Source organism: Cervus canadensis, chromosome 2 (genome assembly GCF_019320065.1).
Source record: "Cervus canadensis isolate Bull #8, Minnesota chromosome 2, ASM1932006v1, whole genome shotgun sequence".
Classification (NCBI taxonomy): Eukaryota; Metazoa; Chordata; class Mammalia; order Artiodactyla; family Cervidae; genus Cervus; species Cervus canadensis.
In genome coordinates, this window is record NC_057387.1 from 48,464,817 (window position 1) to 48,477,560 (window position 12,744).

A 12,744-nucleotide genomic window follows, 5' to 3' on the forward strand; every position below is an offset into this window, starting at 1 on the left:
AATCATTAGTGATGTCGAGCATCTTTCTGTGTGTTTATTGGCCAATTACATATATTTGTGGAGAATTATCTATTCTTATTCTTTGCTCATTTTTTAATTGGTTTATCTTTTTAGTATTGAGTTGTAAGGGTTATTTATATATTCTAGATAGAAATCTCATGGGTTGCAAATATTTTTTCCCATTCTGTGGGTTTTCTTTTCACTTTCTTAATGCATCCAGTGAGGTACAGAACATGTAAAATTTTGATGAGTCCAGTTTAAATATATTCTTTATTTTACTTGTGCTTTTGGTGTCATATTTAGAAAGGTTTTTCTTCTGTAGTGTGTGTGTTCTTGAACTTCTTATAAGTGGAATCAAGTAGTATGTGTTCTTTTGCATCAAGGTTCTTTCACCTGGTGGGTTCCATACAGTCCATGGGGTTGCACAGAGTTGGGAAGGACTGAGCAAGTAACACTGTACTTCACTTCTTTCACCTAATGTTTATAAGATTAATGTTATGTATCAGCAGCAGTTTGTATCTGAGTGATGTTGCAGTGAATGAATGTATCACAATTTGATCATTTATTTTTCTGGATATAGGGGTTGTTTCTGGACTTTGGCTATTATGAATAAAGCTTTTCTGAACTTTAAATTGTAAGTCTTTTTGTGGACATAGGTTTTCGTTTTTCTTGCTGTCATATAAAAATGTATTCAACTTCATAAAGAATTGCCAAATAGTCTTCATAGTGGTTGAAGTCTTACATACTACTGACATGGATATGTTAAAGTCACAATTGGTCTCATCTTTGGCAGCACATAGTATGGCCAGTCTTTAAAATTGTAGCCATGCTGATTGTGTACATAGTGTGGTTTTAACTTGGGTTTCTTTGGTGATTAAGGATGTTGAATGTTTTTCAGTTGCTTGTTAGCCACTTGACTGTTTTGTTTTGGAAGGTGGCAGTTTAAATTTCTTACTCATTTTTAAAAATGTGTTGTTTGCCTTCTTAATTATCAGTTGTAAGTGTTCTTCATGTATTCTGAACACCAGTCTTTTGTCAGATGCATATGTTGAAGATTTTTTTTTTCTTAGTTTGTGGCTTATGTTTTCATCTTCTTAAAAGTAGAGCTTTTAAAATTTGAAATGCAATTTAGTATTTTTTAATCAATTTTTTTCTTTTATGGTTAATGTTTGTGTCCCATTAACAAATTTTGCCAATTCCAAGGTTGTGAAGACTTTTTCCTGTTTTCTTCAAGATGTTTTATAGTTTTAGTTTTTATATTCAAGTCTATTGTCCATTTTGAGTCTTTTTTTTTTTTTTTTGTATTATGTGAATTAAGGCAGGGACAATATCTTTAAATAATGTAAAGTCTGTACTTGGAATATTTCATTTGTAATGTTTTTCAAAGTTTTGTATATTTGTATTACTTACTGCATTGTCCTCTGAAGATGAATTGCTTAACTCTTCTCTCTAATCCACCCATGAATTCATTTGGTTTTCCTGCTTATACTAAAAGTTGTAATGTGGAGATCTCTGAGACCTTTCTGACTGTTAAAAAACAAACAAAAAACCTTTCTTTTAAGGTACTTTTTCATCTATGCTTTCATTATATCTCAGATTTCTGTTTAGCTTGGGAAACACCAGTATTTTCTTTTTAACTGCATGTCTTTATTAATGGTAGTGGTGCAGTTTAATTATTTGGCATATAGTGAAGTGAAGTCGCTCAGTTGTTTCCGACTCTTTGGGACTCCATGGACTGTAGCCCACCAGGCTTCTCCATCCATGGAATTTTCTAGGCAAGAGTACTGAAGTGGGTGGCCATTTCCTTCTCCAGGGGATTTTCCTGACCCAGGGATCAAACCTGGGTCTCTGCATTGCAGGCAGACGCTTTACCGTCTGAGCCACCGGGGAATCCCAAAAAAGTGAAAGTCACTCAGTCGTGTCAGACTCTTTGTGACCCCATGGACTATACAGTCCATGGAATACTCCAGGCCAGAATACTGGAGTGGGTAGCCTTTCCCTTCTCCAGGGGATCTTCCTAACCCAGGGATTGAACCCACGTCTCCTGCATTGCAGGAGGATTCTTTACCAGCTGAGCCACAAGGGAAGTTAGCAAGCATTCAATGAATAATTAAGTGAAGTGAACTTAGGGTCAGGTTATTTCTGTAAAGTTTGTTTCTGTATTCCATTTATAAATCTTGAGGTTTAGAATCATACATAGAATTACTTGTATACATACACTTATTTTTTCATAAGTTTTATTGTGGACTTATTAAAATAATATCTATGGAAAAAACAGTATTTAAAGCAAAACATTATCATTAATTAGTTTTTTTCTGATGAAGACTATTTATAGCAAATAATTGACCCTGAATTTAGCTGTTTTGTAAATTTTTCTATTTCTGGCAATATTTGGGACATTTTATTTCATTTACTGTTGCCATGAAAAAAATGTATTAAATTATGCCATGAATACGGAAAGTTTTTTAGTTTATATTATTGTGTTATTGAGTTTGATCATCTCGTACTTGAAGTTTTTTTTTTATTATGGAGATTTGAGTTTTATTTCAGTTCTCTCAGTTTTCAGTATATTTTGTTTTGAGCTAAATACAAAGACAATATAAAGGGATATAAAGATGAGTAAGATATAAATGTGGCTTGCAAAGGATTTTTTATAATCTGCTAAATATAATTTGACTCATGTTTATTAGTTTTTATACATCCTAAATTAATATTGGGAGCATTTTTTTGTCTAAGCAGATGATTTTCTGAAGGAGTTACTGGAAGTAAATAGTATCCATGTTAAATAGATGTTTTAGGACCCTTATTTGCATGGCATGTAATTTACATCTTAATGATAGAGCCACATTTTCCAGCCTTTTTTTTTTTTTGATAGTCTGTGTACATGTGAAAGAAGTAATGGATTTGATGTTGTATGAGTTATGGAATGGATCTCTGAAATTATCTTAACCTGTCTTTCTACAGATAAGGCAGAGGCCTTAAACAGGGTCTTAACAGTGAAGAGGTCTCAATTTTAAAGTGCTAGTCCAGTGATAAATGACAGCTGTTAGCTGGCCTGAGTTTCTGGGAGATAGTAGGGTTTATGGAGAGTTAGTGGATTAAAGTCCTTTCTCATTTAAAGGGAGAAGCTTCTACCCTGCTATACCCTGTTATTTCTGGAGTATAGGCTAGTTTTGCCCTTTTTGTTTTTTAAGAGATCCAGAATTGTAAATACAAATGTATGTTGGAGAAGGAAATGACAATCCACTCTGATATTTTTGCCTGGAAAATCCCATGCCTAGAGAAGCCTGGTGAGCTGCAGTCCATCAGGTTGCAAAGAGTTGGACATGACTGAGCAACTAACACACACAGACACACATATGTGTATATAAACAAATGAAATCTTCTAATTTTAGTTTTAGTAATTGTTCATTTTTTTTACACAAACATTGCATGAGCTAGACAAAACACTCATTGTTTGGGCAGATCAGTTATGCCTGGGTGAAGCAAAATTGAAAGAGACAAAAGATTTGATTAATTTATCTGTCTGCCTTTTTTAGTCCTAGACACATTTTAAACATGTTAGGATTAGTTCTTCCATAAAATTAGTTAATACTGCTTCCAAGTACAGTTTCTTTTTCCTTGAAACCTTCCCAATGAATTTCTCCCCAGAAGATTTCTTCTACTTTGAATTTTTAGTGGAGATAAAGAGAAACTGTGATGGGACTAATAGCACTAAAATATTTAACATAATTTACTTTATCAAATTTTAAAATTGCTATTCTTAGTAGAAAAAAATACAGCAATTAATTTTGTAGATGCCAACCAAATATTTTAAAAATTATGTATATTTTAAAAGTATGGCTAAATTGCTGTAGTGAAGCCCTTAAGTATCATCATGTTATTGCAGGAAGGGGGACCCCTTCCAGGGCCTGAGAGTAGGCTCTTGTCTAATGCTCGGAAATGGATTGTCCAAGGAGGTACATATGCTGACAAAGCAAGATACTTTATTGGGAAGGGGCACCTGGGCAGAGAACAGGAGGGTAAGGGAACCCAGGAGGACTACTCTGCTATGTGGCTTGCTGTCAGGTTTTGCATTGATGAGATTAGTTTCTGGGTTGTTTCTGGCCAATCATTCTCAAAAAAGAGTCCTTCCTGGTGGCACACCCATTGCTTAGGCCAGATGGATGTCAGTGAGAAGGATCCTGGGAGGTGGTAGGACAGGTGGTGTCTCCTTTTGGCCTTTCCTGAACTCTTCCATTTGGTGGTGGCTTAATAGTTCCACGTTCCTTACTGAGACCTCCTGTGGTAAAATACTCATGCAAATAGTTATTATAGTGCCTGGCCTGGGTGGGTGGTTTTAGTCAGTGTGTTTCCTCTAATATTGTCATCTAGTGTCACTGTGAGATCTTGAACAATTTTTAATTATATTTTAGATTGTTAGAGACAGATAGTAAGTCTTTAAGATCTGTAAATGGATCAAGAAGGAACAGTGGCTCCTCCCTGGTATCAAGTTCATCAGCCTCTAGCAACCTCAGTCACCTTGAAGAAGACTCTTGGATTCTTTGGGGAAGAATTGTTAATGAATGGGAAGATGTGCGCAAAAAGAAGGAGAAACAAGTTAAGGTATTCATATTCTTTGCTGAAGTTTTCCTCTTATCCCATCAGGCAGAGATTGATAGAGGATTAAAAAAAAAAATTGGATTCTAGTACTTCCCAGGTGCTGTGCTGAAGAGGTCTACTTTATATGTTTTCTTCAATTGTGCCAATAGAAGTTTTGATTTGCAGCTATCAGCTATTATAAAAGTCTCCTAACTGTAGAAGTATAGATTCAGAAATGAAGTGGTGACATCCAAAATCCTTCAGTTATCATTATTTTACTTTTTTTTTAAAAAAATCATAAAACAGCCCTTTGAAAGATCATGGTTACCATGCTATCTGTCATTCACAGCTCTGCAGATTATCAGTTCCTTAATACATTGAGAGGCTATACTCTGAGTGAAATGACAGGAATTTATCCACAGCGTTGTTGTTCCTCTGATCAGAGCACAATACATCAGTATCTTAGCCAAATCTTAGCTTTGGTTAAAAAGTTCCCTAGTCTTATTTTAAAAGTAGCTTTGTGAATTAAAATTTGAGAAAGTGAAAAAAAAAATTTTTTTTTTAAGTCATCTACTCCACTCCAATCCCTGTGGCTTTCAAGGTAGGAAGCCTAAATAAGTCATTTAAACATTTTTTATTTTTATTTTTTAGGAACTTGTTCGTAAAGGGATACCCCATCATTTTAGAGCGATAGTTTGGCAACTTTTGTGCAGTGCACAAAGTATGCCAATTAAGGATCAGTATTCAGAACTCCTGAAAATGACCTCACCTTGTGAAAAATTGATCCGAAGGGACATTGCTAGAACTTATCCTGAGCACAATTTTTTTAAGGAAAAAGATAGCCTTGGACAGGAAGTTTTGTTTAATGTAATGAAGGTAAGTTCTATTTATTCATTTTTTGGGGGGAGGAGGTGAAATAAATTCTTACGTTGAAATTAAACATTTCTCATAATGAAGTACAAACTCATCCTAGTAATCAGTTGCTTTGGCAATCAATTTGATTTTAGCATAATCTTGACTTTAATTCTGATGTTTAGGTTGCTGTCTGATTTGCAGAACTCTTGGAAAATTCCTTACATTGCTTGGTATTAGTTGAAGTCAAATAACCTATAAATGACTATACATACCATAGAGAGGGACTTCCCTCGTAGCTCATTTGGTAAAGAATCTGCCTGCAATGCAGGAGACCTGGGTTTGATTCCTGGGTCGGGGAGATCCCCTGGAGAAGGAAATGGCAATCCACTCCAGTATGCTTGCCTGGAAAATCCCACGGACAGAGGAGCCTGGTGGGCTACAGTCCACAGGGTCACAAGAGTAGGACACAACTTAGCGACTAAACCACCACCACCACCACCATAGAGAAGACCCTTCATGAAAATGAGTAATTCACCTTCTATGAGTTTCACAATTTGGGAGCAAATTTTCTGTTTGCCATGGCTGGCATCGCTAAGAGCCCCTCACCCTTGAAGGTGTGTGGCATTGTAATTTTTTTCTTCAATATTGTATTTTCCCTTTGCATAATTCCTTTCCCTTTTAGTCACCCCTTTGAAATTATGATTTCTTGTTAAACCATATCAATTTTGTCAATGCTTTACCATCGTCTTACTCAAATTTTACTCTATCAGCTACATATTTTTAATGATTTTTAAGCTTTGTCACTTCCCTGAGTACAAATTCCTTTATTTTCTTGTCCTTAAGAACTGACAGTTCCTAATTCGTAAATCATCAAAAGAAAATTTTATGTAGTAAATCATATAGGGTAGGATAGCATCTACAGCAAAGCAAACAAGAGCTTCTCTAGAAAATAAATGGTCTTTAACCCACCTTCTCACTATTTTTAGGCTTTTATAGAAGGAAGGTATGCTGTATCATGATAAAGTATTTTTAACAACATTTTTTACTTTTTAGGCGTATTCTTTAGTGGATCGTGAGGTTGGTTACTGTCAAGGAAGTGCTTTTATAGTTGGATTGCTGCTTATGCAGGTAAGTTATATAAGTATTAAAGTTGGAGAATTTAAAAATCATCCTTGTTTTTAGTAAGTGGATATTGGGTATTTTTCTCCTAAGCATAATCTAAATATTTAGTTTGCACTTTAAAATATTAAACATGTTGAAAATAACACATAGTAAATATCCTGCCACTAAGTCAAATTTTGTCTTATCTACATTTGGACCATAATTTTCTACTAAATCCTGTATCTACTTTTAAATCTGTATTTAAATGTCTGTATTTAATGAGGAATAATCTTTTCCCAGCTAAGGAAGACTGATTAAAGTGTTGGTATAGAAATCTTACTTTATGGGACTTCTCTGGTGGGTTTGATCCCTGATTGAACTAAGATCCCCCATATTGTGTGGCAAGGCTACATGCACACACATATCATAGTTATGATATACAATGTCTTTGGAAGTTTATACAGTACTTTTATTTGTCACAGAACTGAGGGCTTGTTACACCTCTCTTATTATAGGCTCAAAAATAGAGGTACTCAGTCACTTCTCCTGCCTTGGGGATAAACATGTTTCCATTGGCAGTGGCCTATATTGGGTGGGGTGTTTTTGGAAGTCAAGGATAGGACAGTAAATCATAGCTTTGACAGGAAATAGCATGTGGTGTTATCTGTTTACCCTTACTGAAAATTTTTTAAAAAGTTTATCTTACTTTTGTATTAAGTCTCAAGACTGAAATATAACTTGAAAAGAAACCTTGGAGATAACTTTTGAGTCATATAGGCTTGTTTTTGCAACTCAGTTCTACACTGAGTTCTGTAGTCTTGGGCTAGATTATTTTAACATCCTTTCCTCAGCCTTAATTAGGTACTGCGTCTACTTCTAGATTCATTGTGAGGGTTATATAAGATACTGTATGTAATAGCCTAGCATAGTGTTTGACACATGGTAGACATGCAGTAAAAGTTCAGTGACTTGCCCAAGATCACATATCTTGGTAGATAAGAGCAGTGTAGGAATCAGAAACTGTGTTTCTCCACTGTTACTGTTGTTCAGTTGCTCAGTAGTGTCGAACTCTTTGTGACTACATGGTCTGCAGCACGCCAGGCTTCCCTGTCCTTCACCAACTTCCGGAGCTCACTCAAACTCATGTCTATTGAGTCAGTGATGCCATCCAACCATCTCATCCTCTGTTGTCCCCTTCTTCTCCTGCCTTCAATCTTTACCAGCATCAGGGTCTTTTCAAACGAGTCAGCTCTTTGCTACTTTGCCTCCCACATATTAGCTTAGAAATATAACTCAGAGTCTGATAAAAATTTTTTTGCAAGTTAGCTTATTTACTACATGGTGTTAAAATAGTTAAGAGTACTGGGTATATGTTTTGTGTATATCTTAGTACTGCTTTAAAATTGGGTAGATAGTGTCCCCACTAGACCTTTGCAAAAGAAATGATTCTTATTAACTCAGTGTCATAGAGAAAATGTGTATCAGAGAGAAGGGGCAGTTAGTGGCAATGAGGCATTGAGGTCCAAGGAGGGACCTGTGCATCTCTGCCCCTGCCTTCTTCCAGTGCTGAGGGAGAGAAAACACCCTCCTCAGGAGACAGCCAGATTTCGGTTTTGAAGTATCCTTAGGGGGGATTCAGGTTTCACTTAGAGAAAGACAGTGAAAGAACATTTGGTGAAGAGATTGAGGGTATAGATAGGATATTTTATTGATGGCAGGTTATTAGTTCCAGAAAGTGCTGTGTAAAAGGTTTAGGGCATATTAGAAATGGGGTAGGTTATGGGAGCACTGGAACCACATGGGATGAGTGTTCTAGGATATTGGGTTTCTTGTAGTGACTGACATAAAAATCAGTGGGGCTATCAAGCTTGATAGGATTAATGAAGATATGTGTTGGGAGGAAGGAAGGAAGTGAGTTTTGCCAAGAATAGTTCTTGGCTCCTGTTCATGGCTTTGTTGAGTCCAGGGAAAATGTATTGTTAATAAATGTAGTCTTCAGTAAGAAAAGTGCCTAGAGACCTTTTGAGGTTTCCTCTTTTGAAACACACTGGTATAATGTGAGTGAATGAACAGTAGAAAATTTTATCTTAATACACAAGGAATTCCCTGGCAGTCCAGTGGTTAGGACTGTATGCACGGGTTCCACCCCTGTTTGGAGAACTCCGATCCTCCATGACAAAAAAAAAAAGACGACACGGTTATTTGTATGTTATGTGTCTAAATTTAATATCTGTGTAACTCTATGGAGCTTTTTTTTTCCTACAGAGCTTTTCTATTCAGTATCTTAGTTGATATAATTATCTAGTGAGTTACACACAAAATGTGAAATTGAAACCTTTAAAACCCTAATTACAGATTTTTTTGGAAAACTTACTTTACTAGTTCTTTTAACACTTAAACACTATTTTTCTGCTCGGAACCCTTGAAAAGCCTCCCATCTCACTTAAGATAAAAGTTCAGGTCCTTACAGTGGCTTCTAAAATCCTATGATTTGTTTTGTTGTATTTCTCCTCCATAACCATAACTTTATTTGTAGCATCACTCCTAGTTTAGTAGTCCCCTGTTTATTGTTCCTTGAGCATGCCACTCATGATTCCATTTCAAGACATTTGTATTATTCTCTCAGCACTGTTCTTCCCTCAGTTGTTCCCTTACTTTCAGTATTCTGCTCAAATGTTACCTTATCAAGAGACTTTCTCTGACCTACCTATAAATAAATAGAATGTATCTCCCCAGGATTCCCTGTTGCTTTACTTTGTCTTATTTCCATAGCACTTTGCACCATCTGACATGTATTAATTGATTTATTCCATATATTGCCTGGAGAATCCCATAGACAGAGGAGCCTGTCAGGCTACAGGAGGGGTCATAAGAGTAGGGCACAATTTAGGGATTAACCACCATGTATTGTCTTATCTCCCCCTACTGGAAGGTTCAAACTCCCTGAAAGTAGAGGATGTTTATTTTGTTCACTGGTATATAAGAGAGAGAGAGAAGTATCTGGCTTTAAATGAATATTCGTAGATTAAATTAATGAGTTAGGCAAGTGAGGCAGCTGGTCTCAGTTGTAAGATTCACCTGATTTCTCATTGATTGTGATAGGATGGGAAATTAGAATCTTCTGATTCCTAGTCCATTGCTCTTAATATTACATCACTTGGCACTCAAAACACTGGTTATAGTTGGATGAGTACTGTATTTAGCTTATTTGTTTATCACAGAACATTAATAGATGTTGCTTTTTTTTCTCCTAATGCAGATGCCAGAAGAAGAAGCTTTCTGTGTATTTGTTAAATTAATGCAAGATTATAGACTTCGTGAACTTTTTAAACCAAGTATGGCAGAATTAGGCCTTTGTATGTACCAGTTTGAATGCATGATACAGGTAATAAAAGTGTGGCGTTAACCAAAAACATACTGCCTTTATATTTTTTGTCATCTTGGTTTGAGTGACAGCTAAGCAAATTTAATGTTAAAAGCATTAAAGCAACTGAAAAAAAAATTATTGTTTTGATTACATGATTATTTGTTGGTCTGTTAACCCACAATTTAGACTTTACTTCCCAGTTAGGTGCTGGCCCAGGTAGATCACAGTCTGGAACTTTACTACAATTTTTATGTTCAAATCTTAAACATTTGTGCCAAATATATCATAACCTGCATTCTTGAGTTTCTTTATTATGCCGTATTGATCACATTTTTTTATGTAGATTATGCTCTCCTACAGAAGCCCATGACATTTGCATGCTGATATCAATTCATTTCCTTTGAGATGGTCTCTCATCTCTTTCGATCCTCTCCCCTGCCTTTCCCACCTTTCATCTCACTTTTTCTGCTAGCCTGTAATCTTAAAAAAATTACTGTTTCTATCCTTTTATATTGTTAATTTAAGATTCATAGTCTTATTGACTGTGTGAGGGTGAAGAGAAGAGAAAGAGAGGAATCAAAACCAAGTAAAAAATACCTTTAAAGTATTTCACCTTTCTGGATTTAATTTTTATATTTGTATAAGTAGACTTGCTATTTTTCCCTGTGATGTAATGGTATAAATATTCTTCATTTACTTAAATTTCAATTATGTAAGCAAAATTTAAGAATATTGGTTAAGGATTCAGCTGGCCTAAGAGCCATTTTCCTGAGAAAAGTCTCCATTTCCCTGGCAGCTTTACCCACAGGAATTTTTAAATCCTCTACCTTTTCTATGTGTGATGAGAAGAAAGGGATATGCCAAATGTTTTTGCATTTTAAAGAGAAAGACAAAGTAGGTCTTGATGATTCTTATTTGTCTTAAATAGTAAGCTTATTTTTAATCAACCTTAAATTCCCTTGGTTTATTTTCAGTTAATGTGTCATTTATGTTTTGAATTACGAGAGTTGCTGAAGTATCTGTATTTCAGGTGAGAAGGGAGCTTAGGATAGGCAATCAGGGGCATATAGCACCTGAAAGTATTTCAACATAACATCTTTCCTTAAAAAAATTTTTTTTTGAAATATTATCATTTATAGAAAAGTAAAGAAAATTATAAAAATTTTACTTATTGTAATTTTTCATATTAAGAAATCATTAGAAAGTTCCAACTTTTAAGTTCCAACTCCACATCCTTTTCCCCTTCTTCCTTTTCCAAATAGTAACCACCATCTAGAGTGTCCATTTCTGCCTCTTATTTCTTCCATATGATTCCTGAATTTTTATGTTTATGTTTGGTAAAGGCTAATTTAGTATGTGTACAATGGTTTGGCTTAAAATACTGAGTTTTACAATGTTTTAGCTAATTAATTCCTTTCTTCTATTTAGGAGCACCTTCCAGAGCTCTTTGTGCATTTTCAGTCTCAGAGTTTTCATACCTCAATGTATGCATCATCATGGTTTCTGACTATCTTCCTTACAACTTTTCCACTACCAATTGCAACAAGGATATTTGACATCTTTATGTCTGAGGTAAGTTAGTGGGCAACTTACCAGACTGAGCAAAGGAATCATTGGGTTAATGAGAGCTAGGCAATGAGGAGAACAATAAAGGAGACTCATGTGTTCCATGCTAAACTGCTTGCATGGATAATCTCATTTAATCCTATAACATCCATATGAGTACTGTTCATCTCCTCATTTGATGGATGACAGGTGAAGAAGCTGATATTTAGAGAAAGATTAAGTAGCTTGTGTATGGACACATAACACATAAGTAGTATAGTAACCAAGATTCAAACACAGGCAGTCAAAATCAGGAACCCATACTCTTAATCAAACCTGAATCACCTCCTTTTTGATTTAGTGAGAATTATCGAGGGTTAAAATTTCCTTTACAGTTAACATTGTTGCAATGCATCTCTTACCCAAAGAGGAAGAAGTAGTGAGTATAATTTTCTTCCATCCCCTAAACATCTTACAGGTAGTCCTTTTAATTATCACTGACATGTAGTGGTGATCCTTTGTCTTCTATATTTTGACTGAGAAGGTAGGAAGGTGAGGATAGGTGATCAGTGATAGAGAGCATCTAAGAATATTATTAATTGTTATTAATTACATCTTGGGAAGATCAATTTATATAACATAGCTAAATTTGGTTAGTCTGGAGCCAGGAAACTATGATTCGTGTACTGATCTATCCTGGTTTGCCTACCAAGTCTGTCCTTTCTGTAAATAAAGTTTCTTGGAACATAGCCATGACTATTTGTTGATGTGATGTCTGTGTCTGCTTTTCAGCTGAAATTCCAGGGTTGATTATTTGTGACACTTATAGGTAGGGCTTCTAAAGCCTAAAACATTTGTTTTCCAACTCTGTACAGAAAATGTATGCTCTCCTCTAGTTTAGGTACCTAAATGTTGACCTTAGAATTCTTTTGAGTGATTAGTTGTTGTGGAAGAGTAAGATAAATTTGACTTTATAATTTGATTCTTCAGGGTTTAGAAATAGTGTTTCGGATAGGATTAGCGCTTCTTCAAATGAATCAGGCAGAACTGATGCAACTCGACATGGAAGGGATGTTACAGGTAAGCCAGGTCATGATTTCTTAAATGTCTTTAGATTTTACTATTTATTAATTAATAATAAATGGCACTAAGTAATTCTTATGTTTTTCTTCTGTTGTATCTTAGCACTTTCAGAAGGTCATTCCACATCAGTTTGATGGTGGTCCAGACAAATTAATCCAGGCAGCTTACCAAGTCAAGTATAACTCTAAAAAAATGAAAAAGTAAGTTAAGTA

At 35.3% G+C, this 12,744-nt stretch overlaps 1 protein-coding gene across 8 annotated transcripts in view; it reads left to right on the forward strand.

Annotated features, from left to right (window-relative positions):
* Nucleotides 1-12,744, forward strand: part of EVI5 (ecotropic viral integration site 5) — a 227,002-nt gene that overhangs the window by 79,568 nt on the left and 134,690 nt on the right. For all 8 annotated transcript variants that reach the window (XM_043460636.1, XM_043460635.1, XM_043460632.1 and 5 more), the window contains exons 3-9: nucleotides 4,416-4,605; nucleotides 5,233-5,457; nucleotides 6,490-6,564; nucleotides 9,797-9,922; nucleotides 11,333-11,476; nucleotides 12,440-12,529; nucleotides 12,635-12,732. In XM_043460636.1, coding sequence (XP_043316571.1) covers nucleotides 4,416-4,605; nucleotides 5,233-5,457; nucleotides 6,490-6,564; nucleotides 9,797-9,922; nucleotides 11,333-11,476; nucleotides 12,440-12,529; nucleotides 12,635-12,732 — 948 coding nt within the window. The remainder of the gene's footprint in view (nucleotides 1-4,415; nucleotides 4,606-5,232; nucleotides 5,458-6,489; nucleotides 6,565-9,796; nucleotides 9,923-11,332; nucleotides 11,477-12,439; nucleotides 12,530-12,634; nucleotides 12,733-12,744) is intronic.